The sequence below is a fragment of the Mauremys reevesii genome, linkage group 8 (assembly GCF_016161935.1).
Source record: "Mauremys reevesii isolate NIE-2019 linkage group 8, ASM1616193v1, whole genome shotgun sequence".
Lineage (NCBI taxonomy): Eukaryota > Metazoa > Chordata > Testudines > Geoemydidae > Mauremys > Mauremys reevesii.
The window spans coordinates 37,301,038-37,321,178 of NC_052630.1; the positions used below are offsets into that span (position 1 = coordinate 37,301,038).

At 46.5% G+C, this 20,141-nt stretch overlaps 2 protein-coding genes across 2 annotated transcripts in view; both read left to right on the plus strand.

Annotated features, from left to right (window-relative positions):
• The window catches only part of LOC120370247 (protocadherin gamma-B5-like), a 234,953-nt gene that overhangs the window by 66,453 nt on the left and 148,359 nt on the right, over positions 1-20,141 (plus strand). The gene's annotated exons all lie outside the window — the stretch shown is intronic.
• The window catches only part of LOC120370177 (protocadherin gamma-B5-like), a 32,985-nt gene continuing 29,183 nt past the window's right edge, over positions 16,340-20,141 (plus strand). The window contains exon 1 of the mRNA XM_039484474.1: positions 16,340-19,020. Within this exon, the coding sequence (XP_039340408.1) occupies positions 16,600-19,020 (2,421 nt within the window). The 5' untranslated portion in view covers positions 16,340-16,599. The remainder of the gene's footprint in view (positions 19,021-20,141) is intronic.

Here is a 20,141-nt window from a genome sequence, read left to right on the forward strand (position 1 = left end):
TGTTCTTTAACTGAAGAATGAAGGCTTTCTGTATTTCAGGGGACTTTAGCTTGTTAATATCATAACACCTATGTCCCTTAATTGGTGGACTCTCACTTCTCAGTTTTAGCTTGCTAGAGGCTGTCACGAGGTGGTGGTTGCTGCCAACATTTGCACCCCTTCTCACTTTCACATCTGTCAATGAGCATCGCCATTTGCCATTGATCATGATATGGTCAATCTGGTTCTTATTTCTGCCATTTGGAGATCACCATGTCAGCTTGTGAATTTCACAATATTCAGATAGGGTTCCACTGATGACTAGGCCATTCATATTACAGAAATCAACAAGCCTTTCTCCATTTTCATTCATGGTGCCACACCCATGTCTTGCCATTGCTCTGTCATTGTTTGTGTTGTCCTTACCGAACTTGGCATTCAGGTCTCCCATGATGATAGTTAGGTTGTGGCATGATGCTCTCTCTAACTCCACCTGTAGTGTAACGTAGAATTTGTTCTTTACTTCTTCATCATTGTTATTTGTTGGAGCATAGCACTGAATCAGGGTGACATTATTACACCCTCATGGTATTATCCATCATCCTGTCCAGAAAACAGCAATTTTTTTCATGAGGCTGTTGTTAATCTTCCTGATCCCCATCCATCTGATCTCGCTGACACCCAGGATGTGTAAGCTGTAGCGTCTCATCTCTGCTGTGACCTGAGCTAGCTTCCCTGTTTCATACATTATCCATATATTCCAAAAAACAAGTTTGGGTTTTGTCTTGGTGTTGAGCACTGCAGTCTTCATGCCACTGGCTTCCTTTTGGCTTTCACCACTGGCAGTCATATGGGTCATTGACTCCTGAAGGCCATCACACATAGTAATGGTCGATTTCTCCATCACTGCTTCCATAACACATTTTGTCTTTTATGGGACAGGATTGTTAGCCATGTGCCTAATCCCTAACCTTGAGGACCAGGGTGTCTGTTTTGTCTGGCCCCTTCCTCACAGACCAATCCAACATGGTTGAACCTACCAGAAGCAAAAACCCCTGCCGACACAGACTCTGGGGATTGTTAGAGCATGCAAGCTGTCCCACCACGACAAGGCACAGACACCAAAGGACAGTACAATACAGCCCCTCAATATTACCATATAGTCATTGTGTCTGCAGTGACTGATGAACATGGGTGCCAAACTCAGGGCAGACTATTACAAACCAGGGCACAACCCCCAAACTGGTTGTGTGTTCAATAATAATTTTCACCAACCAGATACTAAGTGCAGGGCCGGCTCTAGGTTTTTTGCTGCCCCAAGCCAAAAAAAAATTTGGCTGCCCCCAACCCCAGCCCTGGGCTCCCCCCACCCCGCACTCCCCTGCTGCCCCAGCCCTGGGTTCTCCCCCCCCACCCACCCACCCACCCACCCACACCCTCTGCTGCCCCAGCGCTGGGCTCCCACCTTTCTCCCCACCAGTGCCCTCCCCACACCCCCTGCCACCCCAGCCCTGGGCTGTCCCCACAACCTGCACCCTCCTGCTGCCCCAGCCCTGGGTCACTGGTAACTCACTCCCAGGACCGGTCATTCAGCAGGAATTTTGGCTGTGCACAGAACACAGACATGATTGGTTCCCATATGGTTACAGAACTGCAGTAAAGTGGAACAATTTTCAGCTTGTGTGATTGGAGGATATCTGGATGCATATTATAAGACTGTCCTACATAAATGAGGAAAAGTTGAGGTGCTTTTATTATTCTTTTGTTCCACTTTTTCTTTCTATGGGGAATTTGCCAATGCAATATCACTGTCTTCCTTTTAAACAAATAAAACTAAAAAAAGGCAATGGCTGTTGAAAATAGCAATTCCAGTCCTAAAAACCACTGGGAAGCATTTCTTGCTCAATTGTATCCTACTTTTTCTACAGCAAGTTACAATGGATCAGTATATTTGATTTGGGAGAAATGAAGTAACAGCTGCCTGAATTGAGCTTGAGCACTCCTGAATTTTGAGGGTGTTCAAATCTGGAAGGCAGGTGCTACATTCTCTTTCTGAATATTAGCTATATCTGGAAAGGAAAAGTCAATTTCTGCTTCCATGGCTCAGAAGTGGAAATCCTCCTAAGTCTCTGGTACTGTATCTAAAGCTGCCCAGGTCCAGAGCCTCCCCTCCCTTACTTTTCATTTTAAATTCTAGTTGGATCCACGTAGCTCCCTTGCTAGGCTTCAGATAGAGAGGGGCACTGTCCATTTAGACCACCCAATTCCTTATTTTGGGGCTTCAAGGTGAGGTCACACCAGTATCCCTAATCCAGTCTGGGGAAGTCTTCTGAAGGAGATATCTGGGGCAAAGCCTTCTACTCCTTGGGCATTCTTATTCCCTATTCACAGTGCCACCCCTTTCAACTCACAGCAAGCTGCAGCATGGCTCAACTACCTCACTCCCTTTCCTGTTGATAGCTGCCAAGGGATTGCTGGGAAATGTAGCTCTTTCCCTGCTCCAGGGCTGTCTCTATAGGCAGGGAGCTAGGCAAGGAACTACAGCTCCCAGGGTCCCGTAGGTTCTCAGCTCCCATGCTGGATACCCAGCTGCTCCATGGCTCCGCTTCTGCAGGGTTGTGAGGGGAGAGGAAGTGAGTTTAAAAAAAAAAGGATGGCTTGAATGCCACCCCGTGCAAATGTGCTGCCCCAAGCACCTGCTTGTTTTGCTGGTGCCTAGAGCTGGCCTTGACTAAGTGTGAACTCCTCAAGCACTATAGCAGCCTTAACATGGAGTCACAGACAGTCCCTTGGGCAGTCCAGTCTATCATGCCACCCGGGCAAGCTTTCCTTCATGATAGATGGTCCCTTTCACCAAAAATGACAATAATATTCAGGTTACTCCCAGTCCCAAAGGACCAGTCACTTACCCCAGGTCAATTGTACCTTAGATCTCTCACCAAAGAAAATGCTTGTAGCCAATTCTATAATACTAAATAGAGATTTATTAACTAAGCAAAAGAAATAAGAGTTATTTACAAGGTTAAATCAGGTAAACATACACGCAAAAATGAATTACAGTCTGAGTTTTCAAAAAGTAATATAAGCTGCTATAATGTGCAAGCTCTGTATGTCCTTTAATATGGGATGTATTAGCAGAAGTATTGTATGCTAGACACAAGGAGTAATTCTGCCACTCTACTCCATGCTGATAATGCCTCAACTGGAATATTGTGTCCAGTTCTTGGTGCCACATTTCAGGAAAAATGTGGACAAATTGGAGAAAATCCAGAGGTGAGCATCAAAAATGATTCAAGGTCTAGAAAACGTGGCCTATGAGGAAAGATTGAAAAAACTGGGTTTGTTTAGTCTGGAGAAGAGGAGACTGAGGTGGGATATGATAACAGTTTTCAGGTACACAAAAGGTTGTTAGAAGGAGGAGGGTGAAACATTGTTTTCCTTAACCTCTGAGAACAGGACAAGAAGCAATGGTCTTAAATTGCACCAAGGGAGGTATGACAGGTAGTCTACACACCACTGGTATGGTGCCTCCTCCTGGGCATTCTAGGGAATAGCTCACCATGTTGACACCTATCCCTATGGTTGCAAGTCATCCCCCTACCTCTAGCTCTTTTTCTGCAGTCCCTCTCTCCCTCTAGGAGCTGCTGCAGTCTCTTCATGACTCAGCCCTCTGGCTAGGTCACAGTCATGGTTTCCCTTTCCAGGGGGTGGGAGGAGGCGGGAGGCTATTCTCTCAAACAGGCTCAGGCAGTCTTCCTATGCACTGCCCCTCCAGTGCCACTGCCCCAGAGGCTAGCTGGGGAACCCAGGCCTGCCCCCTACCCCAGGTTCCAGCTCAGAAACCCTCTAGTCAACAGTCAAGATTTGTTTCACTCCGTACCTTGCTGCATTTCCCTGAGCCCTTTTCTACTCTTTTGGCTCTCCCTTCCTTCTCTGGGTCTGCCAGTTTTACCACTGTAACTCTGCCTTTGTGGGTCACAACTGAGAATTCCAAATTCAGGACAAACTGCTGAGAAATAGGGCAGACACACCCCAAAACTGGAGGTTATTCTGCCATGAGATGGACCAAACCAACAACAAAAGTAAACTTCTGTTTCACCACACTGGCTAGCAAGAAGTCATAAAAGCAGTTTCCTTAGGCATTCCAGTCTTTATATCACCACCAAAAACACTGGATTTAAACATGAGTGGTTCTTTAAAATCAATCTCCTCAAATAAAAGGTTCTTCTGATCCCAAAGGACCAGCCACACATCCAGGCCAATATACAACTCAGACCTTACCCAAAAATCATGCTGTTGCCAATCTAAAATCTAACGGTTTATTTATAAAAAGAAAGAAAGGTGAGATTTAAAATTGGTTAAAGGAATCAAACACATACAGTAATTGCAAAGTTCTTGGCTCAGGCTTGTAGCAGTGATGGAATAAACTGCTGGCTTCATAAGTCTCTGGTTGGTTTCAAATCATTGGAAGGTCCTCAGTCCCTTGGTTAGAATACTCCCATTAGTATAAGTTCATAGTCCAGAGGCTTGAGCAGGAAAGGGGCTGGAGTAGGATAGAGGCAAAATGGAGATGTTTCCAGGGCCTTTCATAGCTTTTACCATGTGTAGGGAAACCCATTGTTTCAAACGAAGACCTCAGCACAGCTAGTGGAAAATCACAGGTGACAAGATATTGATTGGAGTCACATGGGCAAGTCACATGTCCATGCATGACTTCACTTAGGCATAGCAGGAAGCCATTACCTATACTCCAGACAGAACATTCCCAGGCCAATCCATTCAGTGTAGATAGGCGTCTTCCATTGTAAGTTAAGTGTTTTTTGATGGGCCACTCACTTTGAATAGTCCCTCCAAGATGTGCTGACTAAATACCTTGTGGATGTTACCTCATGAGCAAACATTTTGAAATCCAAGTATAGAGCCAACAATCATAACTTCAAATACAAAAATGATACATGCATATATATAGCATAATCATATTCAGCAAGTCATAACCTTTCCAGAGACATCTTACTTGACAATCTTTGTACAAGATTTGTTGCAAATGTATACCAGTGGGTGCAAAAATTATCTATCTGGTCATATTTTATTGTATAACATCACAACCACTCCCTCCTCCCAGGAAGGAGTTGCAGTCTCCATATCTCTGCAGCCTCCAAACACTCCTCTCTTGATAGGGAGGGACTGCAGCCTTCCCCAGCAGCCCCTTCTGTTGCTGGATTCCTGGCTTATATACGCCCCGTCTGTTTCTGGACAGGTGAGATTATTTTAATTAAGGCTTCTCTCACAGTCTTAATTCCCCCATCTTTCCACCTAATAGGCTAATTGGCCCCTTTGGACTGCCTTAACCCCTTCAAGTCAATATAGGGAGGACACTCCATCACAGGAGGTTTACGTTGAACATTAGGAAAAACTTCCTAACTGTCACAGTAGTTAAGCACTGGAACAAATTGCCATGGGAGGTTGTGGAATATCCATCACTGGAGGGTTTTCAAGAACAGATTCAGCAAACATCTGTCATGAATGGTCTAGCTATTGCTTAGTCCTACCTTGAATGCATGGGACTTATATGATTTAGGGCTAACCCACACTAAGAGCTTGAGAATCCCTTGCTTATGCTTAGAAATATTGCCTTCTCCAAATTCCAGGTAAGATAGTGATACAATTCCTTCTGGTCTGGCATTTTTTTCCCCTTCCCCCAGAGTTCAAATTGATGGAACTAGTTTCAGCATCTATCTCCTCTTTATGGGTCTATGTGTGATGAGGAATCAACAAAGTCTTTGTCCTTCGATGTTTCACAATGGCTCATTTGATTTTAATGGGCCTTCTTGTGTGCTGGACCAGCACTTTACACTAATTAATTCTTCTTTCCTGTTTGGTGAGTTACACAATTACAGAGATTTACAATGCAAACAATCAATATAAATTTATACCATAGGCTACAGATGTTATAAGTGAGATCAATACATGCACCATCCTACAAGCATTTTGTCAAGTCCAAATGCTAAACACATTCCTATCATCCTAACATCTATTTTAACAATGCTAATGCATAGGTGAGCCAGACTGGTTTTCAGCTATGGATTTGTCTGTGTTCAGTGAGGCCTAAGGAGCCTTGGCATGAGCTGGCATCTGGGCTGCCAATGTTACACTTACAATATGGAATACAGGATTTTTAAGTCAGATTGGTGCATACCACAACTCATAAGCCTTTAAGGAAGTCTAAACACTAAATACATTCTTATAGTTCTAATACCTATTTTAATAATATTAGCATAGGTGAGCCTGACTTATTGCAGCTATGTATTTGTCAATGTTCCTTGAGACATGGGGACCTTGGCATGAGCTGGCACCTAGTCTTCCAACATCACAACTGCATCATCTGTTTCCTCAAATACAGAACAGAAATATTTATTGAACACTTCTATCTATTCCTCTTTGTTGTTGATAATTCTACTGTTTCCATCTAGTAATAGACAAATACCATTGTCAGGATTCTTTTAGTTCGTAATGTATTTTAAAAACTCCTTCTCATTGTCCTTAACTCTGTTGGCCATAGATTTCTCCTTGTGTCCCTTGGTTTCCCTTATCAATTTTCTACAATTCCTAACTTCTGATTTGTATTCATTACTATCAATTTCCCATTTCTTTCATTTGTAATCTTACATATATAAAAATTTTTACAGCTTCCTTCACTTCTCCTCTAAACCAGATTGTTTTTTAACCAGCACAGCCTTCTTCCTCCTTTGTGGGATTGTGGCTTTTTGGGCATCTAATATAGTGTTCTTAAGGGATTCCCAATTATCATCCACATTTGTTGATTAAATTATTTCTACCAGCTGATTTGGCATATAATTGTTTTCAGCTTTGTGAAATTGGTCTTAGTAAAGCTCCAAGTATATTACTTGTCTGGACTTTATTCTGCTTGCACATTATAAAGGTGATCAAGTCATGATCACTTCTACAGAAGCTACCATTAACTTTTAATGCTGTAATCAGCATTATCTTTATCTGCTAGGACAAGGTTGATTTAGTACTGGCAGCATGAGACCTCGGGTCTCCCATGATCACACAGAGGGTTTTTTTTGTTTTGTTTTGTTTTGTTTTACTATGTATTATAGATAGGTCAGTAAGAGGGTGATCATCGTGTTACCTAGTGTAATTTGGTGGTCTGTAGCAACCACCAGCTAGTACCCCATCTTATGTTTTATCTGTTCGGATGTTGATCCATAAACATTCAATATCATTTTCTTCTGAGTTATCAGTGACTAGGAAACAGTTAATGCCATTTTTTATGTCGAGTACCACTTCCCCTCTCCTTTTGCCCACTTGATCCTTCCCAAATAGGTTATAACCATTGATTTTAACATTCCAATTGTGTAAAACATTCCCACCAGTTTTCTGTAATACCAACTAGATCGAATTTATGCTCGTAGATGAGCAATTCCAATTCCTATTGTGCTGAAACTAGAGGTATTGGGAGTGCTACTGCACCCCCTGGCTTGAAGTGGTTTCCATCATATAAAGGGGTTTACAGTTTGGTTCAATGGCTCTCAGCACCCCCACTATACAAATTGTTCCAGCATCCCTGCCTCTTGTTTGTTGCTATCATTATCATCAATTGAACTGCTAATTAATTTTATGAATAACATGTGAACAAATAAACACTATCTTAAAATAAATAGTATTTACAGCTGCAGATGTACAAACCAGAAAGAACGTTGCCAAAATTGGGCAGCACTGTTTAACAATTGCACAGTGCCCAAATGAAAGGCACAGATGACAGTAAGGTGGAAGAATATCATACCCAGGTAAAAAATATTGCATATACATATACATGGAATTTGGAGGATTTCAATCCATGACCAAGTCCCCTAAGTGATCAGACAGCAGAGTGGAGTTCAGGAAGTCGTTGTTGAAAGCCGGTACAATAAAATGTGATGGGTCCGGCATGTAACTGGGCTCAGTGACAATCAGTGGACTGCAGCTGTTGCGAAGTGGTACCCCTGGGAACTGACATGACCACTAGGCCAATCTTCAAAGAGATGGGAAGATTTTATGGTGAAAAGGTATTGCTGAACATGGAGCAGCAAGGCCAGGATAAGAGAAGACTGGAAGATGTGTTGTGATCAGTGTTATATATATGAGGGCTGAAGGACCAATCAGTCAAGGTGACATATGCATGATCATTATAAACAAATATGTGTGTGTAAAATTCATGGACAACCATATTAAAATTACACAACATATTATTACAATATTTGTATGGAAAATAAAGAGATTCTGCATCAGCAATACTTTTGTTCATTCCTTATGTGTCAGTAGACTCTCCTATTTATATAAAAGTGAAAAGCAGGGCCGCCCAGAGGATTCCGGGGGCCGGGGTCTTCGGCGGCGGGGGGCCCTTCCGTTCGGGGACCCCCGAAGTGCCCCGAAGACCCGCGGCGGGGACCCCCCCCCCGCCGCCGAATTACTGCCGGAGCCGGACCCGCCGCCGAAGTTCAGCCCGGTCTTCGGCAGTAATTCGGCGGAGGGGGGGTCCCCGCCGCGGGTCTTCGGGGCACTTCGGCGGCGGTCCCGGAAGGGAAGGCCCCCCCCGCCGCCGAATTACCGCCGAAGACCGGGCTGAACTTCGGCGGCGGGTCCCGCTCCGTCTTCAGCGAAGACCGGGAGCAGAAGAAGCTCCTGCGCCCGGCCCCGCAAGAGTTTTCCGGCCCCCCGGAGGGAGTGAAGGACCCCGCTCTGGGGCCCCGAAAAACTCTGGTGGGGGCCCCTGTGGGGCTCGGGGCCTGGGGCAAATTGCCCCTCTTGCCCCCCCCCCCTCTGGGCGGCCCTGTTTTTGAAAGATCAAAAGTTGTCGTTGTGGTCCGTGATGTGAATGACAACGCTCCGGAAATCGCTCTTAGGTCTCTTATCAGCTCGATCCCCGATGTACAAGATTCGGGATTCAGGAGAGACCGGGGAGATCGGGTGCTCCATCCCCAGCAACCTCCCTTTCCAGCTGAAGAAACCCTTCGATAATTATTACAGTCTGATGACAGACCGAGCCCTGGACAGGGAGCAGGTGGCAGCGTACAACATCACAGTGACCGCCACGGACAATGGGACTCCTCCTCTTTCCACAGCCACCATGATCCAACTCCGGATTTTAGACACGGACGACAACGGTCCCCTCTTCGATGAAACATCCTACACGGCCTACGTCACTGAGGCCTGGTCTACACTAGGACTTTAATTCGAATTTATCAGCGTTAATTCGAACTAACCGCTCAACCGTCCACACCAGGAAGCCATTTAATTCGAACTAGAGGGCTCTTTAGTTCGAATTTGGTACTCCACCCCGGCAGGTGGAGTAACGCTAAATTCGCACTTGCTAGCTCGAATTAGGCTTGGTGTGGATGCTAATCGAACTTAGCAGCTCCGGGAGCTATCCCACAGTGCACCACTCTGTTGACGCTCTGGACAGCAGTCCGAGCTTGGATTCTCTGGCCAGCCACACAGGAAATGACCCGCGAAAATTTGAATTCATTTTCCTGTCTGGGCGGTTTGAATCTGACGTTCTGGTTGCACATCGGGGCGAGCTCCGCAGCACCTGCAACGATGCAGAGCTCTCCAGCAGAGGAGTCCGGGCAATCCCAGAATAGAAAGAGGTCCCCAGCATGGAGTGACCGGGAAGTCCAGGATCTGATCGCTGTGTGGGGCGAGGAGTCTGTGCTCTCGGAGCTGCGCTCCAACAAGCGGAACGCGAAGACGTTCGAGAAGGTTTCTAAAGCCATGAAAGACAAAGGATACAGCCGGGATGCGATACAGTGCCGCGTGAAAGTGAAGGACCTAAGACAAGGGTATCAAAAAGTCAGAGCGGCAAACGGACGCTCCGGAGCCCAGCCCCAGACATGCCGCTTCTACGAGGCACTGCATGCCATTCTAGGTGGCTCTGCCACCAGTGCCCCACCAGTGACGGTGGACTCCGAGGACGGAATAGTGGACCGGACAGTTCCCCCTCCCTGTTCGCCGATGGGGAAGATGAGGAAGGGTCTTTAGAGGACGGCGCAGGCGACATCGAACCCACTCCCGCTTTCCCTGACAGCCAGGATCTCTTCATCACCCTCACAGAGATCCCCTACCAACCGTCCCTGCCCGTTAACCAGGACTCGGAATCAGGGGAAGGATCAGGCGGTAAGTGCAACACACGTATAAACATTTATTTTTTATAACATTGTTATAGAAAAATAGAAACATTATTTACAAAATTCTAAATATTACAATATAATATATATTAAATTATATGAAGAGAAGGTCCACACAAATGGACTTTAAAAATTCTAAATATTTACAATTTAAAACATTCTAAATATTAAACTATAATATATATTAAACTATATAAAGAGAAGGTCCACACAAATGGGGATAGAAAAATAGTCCTCTAGCGACATTTCTACGAAGGTGTCATTCAGTTCCTCGCAAAGCCTCCGCATGAGGTTCGTCGGAAGAGGTCGCTTGTTGGGCGCTCCGTGGAAGCAGACTCTTCCACGCCAGGACATCCGAATATAGAGTGGAACCATCGCCTCTACTAGCATTGCTGCATATGGTCCTGGTCTGTGCAGTGCGTCCGTAACATGCGGTCTTTCTGGGCACGAGTGACCCGCCTCAGGGTGATCTCGGTCTGCAAATACTGCATCTAAGTAGGGCAATTAGTGTAGTGTTACTATTGTTAATGGTTTACAATTAGGTTGCATAACAATGACCCTCGCCTAACAGCCACGTGCGAGGCCACAGAGAACAAGCATGCATTGATCGTTCCGTGCGCTGGCGGGAGGGGCTGCAAAAGGATTATCCTTTCTGCTTTGCACATTGCCTTTAGCAGGAGATCACAGCTAACCAGTAACTGATAAGCAGTATGTACTGTAAGGCTTACCAGGACTTTGTGCAAGAGGGATGCAGCTATCTTTCCTCGCTTGTGCGCTCTCCAGTGCAATGGCGCCGCCAATGAGAGCGTATTCCGAAATCTCGGACTAGTTCTGAGATCTCCTGAGACTTGGTTCCCTCTTTGGTCTTGTTCACTGAAACTGACTAGACTGTGTTTACTGTTGGCAAACATGTATGTGTTCAAGGAAATCACCTACTTTTTCACATCACACAGCTTGGCTCCTTCCCGGACTGCCCGCCATCCCCTCGCAGAGGCTGGCTCGGATTAGACGCCGAAGAAAAGACAAGGGACGACATGTTCCAGGAACTGATGGCCAGCTCCAGAGCGGAGGCGGCAGAGCAGAGACAGTCGAGGAGAGCCTGTGTCAGCAGCATCGCACACACCTGGAATGGGAGGATAGGTGGCGGCAGGAAGACCAGCAGGCGACTCAAACGCTGCTTGGTCTAATGAGGAGCAAACGGAGACGCTCCGGCGCCTTGTAGATGTTCTTCAAGACCGCAGTCAGGAGAGAGAGCCCCCTGCAGTGCATCTGCAACCGCCCTCCAACGCCAAGAAGTCCTGTCCCCTCACCCAAAGTGACAAGACGGAGGGGCGGTAGGGGCCGTGAGAACTGTCCCTGCACCGCAGCACACCGATAATGTTAGAGACAACTGTCGCGCTGTAAATTTGTACAAGCTCTTTCTTTACAGCATCAACCAGTCCCAACTCCAAGTTCAAACCCCCCACTGTGTATTACATTATTAAAAGCGGTTTGGTGTTACTGACTGTTTCCGTCACGTTTCTGGTGTCAGAAGACTTTCTGGTGTTCTGTGGGGAATTGTAATGTCACGGCATAGCCCACAGTGCCATGCTACAGACTTGGCTGCAGGGTCAACTGCAGGGCACACACAGACTGCAGTCACTAGGCACCAGGGACAGTCTGTGTGGTGTATGCTCCCCTGGTCTTTCCTTGAGGTGTATGCTTGTGCAGGGTCCTGGTGCCTGACATCCCGAATGTAAAGGCAGGCTTCCTTCACATGCATTTGGACCGTAGTCACGATCCTCCCGGTGCCCCGAGCCCCAAAAATAGACCTCATCCAGGGGCAGATACTCACCCTTCCCCACACCCTCACCCTTCCAACGCCCAAACCCACAGCCGTCATGGTAACCCCTATCCAAGGACGGCACCCTCGCCCCTTCCTGCAAACCCACCCATCAGTGCACACCTTAACCAGCACAGAATGCTTCCATGTTTCAACGAATAAACAGAAATGCAAAGTCAACGAAAGATTTATTATTAATTACTAAAACATGTCCTTAGTTTTAAAACGTCCTTGGGAAGTGGGGAAAACTTGGTTTATGATCAGGCTCTCTTAAAATCAAGTGGACAGTCACAGGTTACCCTGCTCTGCGAGGAAACTCGCTTTCAAAGCCTCCTGATGCATATCGCTTCCCGCTGGGATATTCTCTCAGCACGGGTGTCTGGCTGATCGTAAACAGCAGCCAGGCGATTTGCCTCAACCTCCCAAGCGGCCAAAAAGGTCTCGCCCTTGCTCTCACAGAGATTGTGGAGCACACAGCAAGCAGCAATAACTACGGGGATATTCTTTCGCTGATGTCCGAGCGAGTCAGTAAGGTCCGCCATCTCCCTTGAGACGTCCGAAAGCACACTCCACCACCATTCTGCACTTGCTCAGCCGGTAGTTGAAGAGTTCCTTTTCAGTGTCCAAGGCGCCTGTATAGGGCTTCATGAGCCAGGGCATTAGCGGGTAGGCCGGGTCCCCGAGGATCACTGTAGGCATCTGCACATCCCCAACCGTTATTTTGTGGTCCGGGAAGAAAGTGCCTGCCTGGAGGCATCTAAACAGACCAGAGTTCCTGAACACACGCGCGTCATGAACCTTGCCCGCCCACCCGACGTTGATGTTGGTAAAACGTCCCCTATGGTCCACCAAAGCTTGCAGCACCATTGAAAAGTAGCCCTTTCGGTTAATGTACTCGCTGGCCTGGTGGGCTGGTGCCAGGATAGGGATGTGAGTCCCATCTATAGCCCCACCTCAGTTTGGGAATCCCATCGCGGCGAAGCCATCTATGATGGCCTGGACATTTCCGACAGTCACTACCTTTGAGAGCAGTTGCTCAACGATTGCGTGGGCTACTTGAATGACAGCAATCCCCACGGTAGATTTGCCCACGCCAAAGTGGTTCGCTACTGACCGGTAGCTGTCTGGCGTGGCAAGTTTCCAGAGGGCTATGGCCACTCGCTTCTGCACAGTCAGGGCTGCTCGCATCCTTGTGTCCTGGCGCTTCAGGGCAGGGGACAGCAAGTCACACAGTTCAAGGAAAGTGCCCTTACGCATCCTGAAGTTTCGCAGCCACTCTGTGTCATCCCAGACCTGCAGCACTATGCGGTCCCACCAGTCTGTGCTTGTTTCCCGGGCCCAGAATCGCGTTCCACACCATGAACTTGACCCATTGCCACCATGATCTCCACTGCCCGGCGTACCCTGCTTTGTGAGAGGTCTGCGCCACTCTCCTCACCGTGCTGCCGGAGCCTCCTCGCCCGGTTTCTCAGCATCTGACTGTGGAAGAGGTGGACGATAATGTGCGAGGAGTTGACAATGGCCATAAGTGCAGCGATGATCGCAGCGGGCTCCATGCTCGCAGTGCTGTGGCGTCCACGCTGTAACCGACCAGAGAAGGGCGCGAACAGATTTCCCGCCGGCGCTTTCAAGGAAGACAGGGAGGGCGGGATTGACGGTTCAATGACGACACATTTTTCCCCCCAGCATGCATTGGGGGGAAATCCCACAATTCAAATGGGCAGCGGGGAGTGCGGGAACTGTGGGATAGGTTCCCACAGTGCACCGCTTCCAAAGTCGAAGCTGGCCCTGTGAATGTGGACTAAGAAGTTCGAATTTGTGTATTTAGTATGGATACACAAATTCGACTTATTAAGGTCGAATCCACAAATTCGACTTAAGTAGATTCGAAATAGTCCTGTAGTGTAGACAAGCCCTGAGAATAACCCGAGAGGAGCCTCCGTTTTCTCCCTGAGGCCGCATGACCCGGACGGGTGGCACCGGGGCGGGAGAGAAAACGCCAGTCACCTACTCTGTTACCGAAGGTCAGATCCAGGAAGCTCCGCTCTCCTCCTACATCTCCATTAACTCCGAGACCGGGGCTCTCTACGCTCTGCGCTCCTTCGATTACGAACAGTTCCGGGAGATTCGGTTCCAAGTGCAGGCTCAGGATGGGGGTTCCCCACCTCTCAGCAGTAATGTCTGCGTCACTCTCTTCATACTGGATCAGAATGACAACAGCCCGCACATCTTACACCCCTCCTTTCCCACCGATGGCTCCACGGGAGTGGAGTTGGCCCCTCGCTCCTCCGAGCCGGGTTACCTGGTCACTAAGGTGGTGGCGGTGGATGCAGACTCCGGGCAGAACGCCTGGCTCTCCTACCAGCTGCTGAAGGCTACAGAGCCGGGGCTCTTCTCCGTGGGACTCCACAGCGGCGAGATCAGGACAGCGCGCTACTTCCTCGACAAAGATGCGCTCAAGCAAAGTCTGGTGGTTTTAGTGAAGGACAACGGGCAGCCCCCTCTCTCTGCCACGGCCACTGTCACGGTGGTGGTGGCTGACAGCATCCCCGAAATCCTCTCCGATTTAAGCAGCCTCTCAGCTCTTGTCGACCCCCAGTTCAGCCTCACCTTGTATTTGGTGATCGCTGTGGCTTCCGTTTCCTGCTTGTTCTTTACCTTATCATAGGGCTTGGCTACACTTACAAATTTGCAGCGCTGCAGCAGGGTGTGAAAACACACCCTCTGCAGCGCTGCAAATTGCGGCGCTACAAAGCGCCAGTGTAGTCAAAGCCCCAGCGCTGGGAGCCGCGCTCCCAGCGCTGTCCGTTATGGAGGACAGCGCTGGGAGAGTTTTCTCCCAGCGCTGGCGCTTTGACTACACTTAGCGCTTCAAAGTGGCCCTGAGGCTCCGCTGGTGGAGAAACTCGCAGCGGTTTGACTCATCGAGTTCCCGTCTCCCAATCTGTGGGGAAGTTATCATAGCTCTGAATAATAATATGGTTTACATTAACATGTGCATCAAAATGTGGAAGCCTGCAGTTAGATTACTTTCTTTATTGCAATATCTATCTATCTATCGATCGATCGATCGAACTATCTATCGTTGCTCTACTGCCAGGTAGCATCGTATTATCTGAATACCTTTCACATACAATTAATAGCGAAGTCCCAACTGGACTTCCTGTTGTCTGGCTTCCCGCCCTTTTCGGAGTAAACAATGTTCTTTAGGGAGGGTTTTGGTTTTGAAGTTTTAGGTTTTACTAATTTTCTTTATATAAAGAGAGAGAATAGAAATACATAATCCAGAAACTAACGTTATAGAATCCTTTATTTATGACTGATTAATTCAACATTTCAGAGAGGATATTTTACTTTGTTATGCTTTTAAAGAATTACGTGCTTCTATAGCACTGTATATTAATATAGATACATTCTTAACTGACTTGAAACATCTTGGTATAATGGGCGTATAGTAATAGATTTACGTCTGATTTGTGCTGACATGATTGATTGTCCTAGTTTAGATTTGCATCACGGAAAATGTTTTGTATGCAGGGCTTTCCAGAGAACATTCCCACGATTCTAGGGATGCTTATATATGGAACGCTTAAGGGTTCTTCTGGACTTCTTTTATTTTGTTTATTAGGATTTATGAAATAACCTAGCTTTTAAGTACAGTATCATTTAGGAGAGTGGAGCCTTCTTCTTCATCATCTCTTTGTAGTTGCACATTTTTAATGGGCAGATTTCTTTCGGAAAAAAGAGAAGCTTAAAATGGACATATATGTGAGTGTGAAATGCGTTTTATTCATGATGCTAAATCAGGTATATAAACCCGCAATCGTTCCCACTCTTCTCAATTAAAAGAAAATAATTATTTCTGTCAAATATTTCACAATTTTCACTTCCTGGATTCCAAGCATATGTGTGAATGTGGACATCTGAGGATTGTGGTTTATATACGAGAACTTTTTGCAAGTGTTGGAAAGTTCTTCTATCTACTCAATTGATAAAGTTTAAAAATAATTAGAACTATAAATCATCTGTATTCATTTTTAGATTCACGAGACAGCTATTTGTTCTATAGTAAATCAAAAGGATTAGCTTGTAGAAAAGGATAAGATTTCATACTATAGCTTCCACATATAGAGAGATATATCTACAAAAATTTTGAGAATATATGTATAATTTTGCTCTGGGATGCAGTTATTTAGCGTTGACAGGAAATATGCAGTGCTTTGCAATTTGAGTATATTCTTTAGATTATAAAAATATTAATAATAAATAAAGCGACTAAGCTGCACCGGCGCCTTGATAAAATCGCTGCTATTGCAGTTCTCCCGTTGAGACTCGGAGTGCCGCTGTTGGCCAATGCGGAGCCAGGGCTGGAGCCGGAGATCCATCCGAGCCTCCTGCGCTGCGATTGCTCCGTCACACAGCGCAGATCGCAGAGGAAATAGCAGAGAGACCTTCACAGTCCGGCTGAGAAAAGGGAACGGCCGTTAGAACATACGATACCGGAATGTTTACCCCTCTGACGCGGATTCCTTTGCCCCGATGGGGTTTGTAAACATCTGATGTAACCAAAACAAACAAGGAAAGGAGAGAGGAAATCTGACAGGGGCCGGGATGGAAATCAGGCGCCGAGAGCCGGGCCGGGCAGTCACACGGCAGGTACTGTTGTTTCCCTTCTTATTGTCTTTGTTCTGCCGGGCGGTGTCGGAGCAGATTCGTTATTCCCTACCTGAGGAAATGGCCAAAGGTTCCCTTGTGGGGAATCTCGCCAAGGATTTGGGATTAAATACCAGAGAACTGGAGCAGCGGAAGCTCCGTGTCAATTCGGAAAAGCAATATTTCAGTGTGAATGGGGAAAATGGCAACCTGTATGTGAATGGCAGGATAGACCGGGAGGAGATATGCGGGGAGACACCCGTTTGTGTCCTGACACTCGAAACGGTGGTGGAAAATCCTTTGAATGTTTTCCATGTGAATGTAGCCATCCAGGACATTAATGATAACGCCCCACAATTCATCAAAAGTAACACTGGTTTAGAAATCAATGAGTTAGCACTACCGGGTACGCGATTTCAACTGGAATCTGCTCAAGATCCAGATACGGGGATCAACTCAGTGCAGAGTTACCAGCTCAGCAAGAACCCGCATTTTACCCTGGCTGTAAAGGAGAGCCCGGATGGAAATAAATACCCAGAATTAGTGCTGGAAAAATCTTTGGATCGCGAAAAGCAAAACTCTCATCACTTGATCCTGACGGCCGTGGATGGCGGAGATCCAGTCAGATCCGGCACTGCTCAGATTAGGGTTAATGTCACTGATGCCAATGACAATCCCCCCGTATTTACTGAGGAGATCTACAAAGTCAGTGTGAGGGAAAACCTGCCTCGGGGCTCCTTAGTGCTTCAGGTGAAAGCCGCTGATAAGGATGAAGGGTTACATTCCCAGATCACATACTCATTCAGCAATACTCCGGAAAATGCTCGTAAAGTATATCATTTAGATCCCGACAACGGCAGAATTACAAATATAGGGAATCTGGATTTTGAAGACACGCATAAATACATGTTGGGGGTAGAAGCCAGGGACGGGGGTGGGCAAACAGCTCAATGTAAAGTTCAGATAACGATACTTGACGAAAACGACAATGCCCCGGAAGTGACGTTTACATCCGTGTCCAGCCCGGTAGCTGAAGACTCAGTACCCGGGACAGTGATAGCTCTGATCAAAGTTCGTGACCAAGATACGGGACAAAACGGAGAAGTCACGTGTCACGTTCAACACAAGTTGCCTTTTAAAATAGCGGTTTCGTCAAACAGTTACTACAAGCTCCTCACAGACAGCCCCCTGGACAGGGAAAGGAGCCCGGAGTACAATATCACAATCACCGCCACAGACAAAGGCTCTCCCCCTCTCTCCACACAGAAAACCATCCTGTTGCAGATCTCGGATATCAATGACAACGCCCCTGTCTTTGAGAAACCTTCCTACACCGCCTATGTGCCAGAGAACAATCCCTCGGGGGCCTCTATTTTCAGTGTAAAAGCCTCAGACCGGGATCTGGACCGGAACGCCCGAGTCACTTACTCCATCCTGAGCAGCAACCTCCAGGAGGTGCCTCTCTCCTCCTACATCTCCATTAACTCCCAGACCGGAGCTATTTATGCCCAGCGCTCCTTCGACTACGAGCAATTCCGGGAGTTGGAAGTGCAAGTAAAGGCCCAAGATGGCGGGTCCCCGCCTCTCAGCAGCAATGTCACCATCAGGGTGTTTATTCGGGATCAGAATGATAACCCCCCTCACATATTGTACCCTTCCCTGGGAGCCGATGGCTCCGCCTTGTTCGAGATGGTCCCTCGCTCGGCCAAGGCAGGTTATCTGGTGACTAAGGTGGTGGCGGTGGATGCTGACTCAGGACACAATGCCTGGCTCTCCTACCATCTGTTCCAGGTCACGGAACCGACGCTCTTCAGCATGGGGCTGCACACCGGGGAGATCCGGACAGCCCGCGCCTTTGCGGACAGAGATGCAGTGAAGCACAGATTGGTCACCCTGGTGAAGGACAACGGGCAGCCGCCTCTCTCCTCCACAGTGACACTCAACCTGGTGTTTGCCGAGAACTTCCAAGAGGCTCTTCCAGAAATGAGCAACCAATCTGGCGACTTCACATCTCAGTCTAATTTACAGTTTTACTTGGTGCTGGCTTTAGCTTTGATCTCATTTTTGTTCCTCCTGACAGTTACACTGGCCATTGTGATGAAATTGGGAAGGTCAGGAAATCCCAAATTACTTCAGTGTTTTGGTCCTGACCTTTATCCAAAGACCGGCTCTGTGTTCCCACCAAACTATGAAGATGGAACTTTGCCTTACACCTACCAGCTGTGTTTGTCCTCAGAGTTAAAGAATAATAAATGTACCTTCCTGAAACCTAATGCCCAGATAACAGAGAATATTCTGTGCAGTGACAACTCCTGGATGCCATTTATGGGCAATGGAGCTAGTAGCAGTTTACATGGTGGGACGGAAACTACTGTGGAGGTGAGCTTCTGGTTTCATTGTTTACATATCTTTGCGGAACAGGTTTTTATTTTGAAAGACTAGGTTTCTTTCCATCATCCTCATATTATCCGTGGTCTCAAAATATGAATGAATTTGTTGTCACAACATCCCTGCAAGGCTTAGAAAGTTATCTCCATTTTACGTGAGTATATGAGGTAACTGAGTATATGAGTAACTGAGCAGTGACAAGTCAGGAATGAAGTATTAAGTAAGCCGAGGATAAAAGTTATACCTCCTAAATCCCTTTCCATTGTTTTAACTGCAAGACAGTTCTTACTTTCAAGAGAATAGCATCTTTCCTCTAAATTCTAAAGCTTTCCTTGGATTAAATGCGTTTTCCAGAAACATTTAAGTATCTTCTTTAAGATATGCTTTTTCTCTGATAATAGAGAAAAATATGAAAGCTATTTATCTGAAACATGTATTTTTGTCATACTTTTCAAAATGCTTCTTTTGAATACCTGAGCCTCATTTAATGTTCTAGGGCACAGATTGTCCAACAAGTTCTTTGAAAGTATTGGAGACATTTTTTTTTATTTCAGAAGGTGTACAAAGCTTCTAGGAGAAGGTATTCTAGATTTGATTTTTTACAAATAGGGAGGAACTGGTTGAGAATTTGAAACTAGAAGGCAGCTTAGGTGAAAGTGATCATGAAATGGTAGAGTTCATGATTCTAAGGAATGGTAGGAGGGAAAACAGCACAATAAAGATAATGGATTTCCAGAAAGCAGATTGTAGCAAAGTTAGGGAGTTGGTAGGTAAGATCCCATGGGAAGCAAGTCGAAGGGGAACAAGAGTTCAAGAGAGCTGGCAGTTTTTCAAAGAGACATTATTATTAAGGGCACAACAGCAAACTATTCCACTGTGTAGGAAAAATAGGAAGTATGGCAAGAGAGCACCGTAGCTTAAGAAGGAGATCTTCAATAGTCTGAAACTCAAAAAAAGAGTCCTACAAAAAGTGGAAACTACGTCAAATTATAGAGGGTGAATATAAACAAATAATACAAGTATGTAGGGATAAAATTAGAAAGGCCAAGGCACAAAATAAGATTAAATTAGCTAAAGACATAAAGAATAACAAGACAACATTCTACATATAC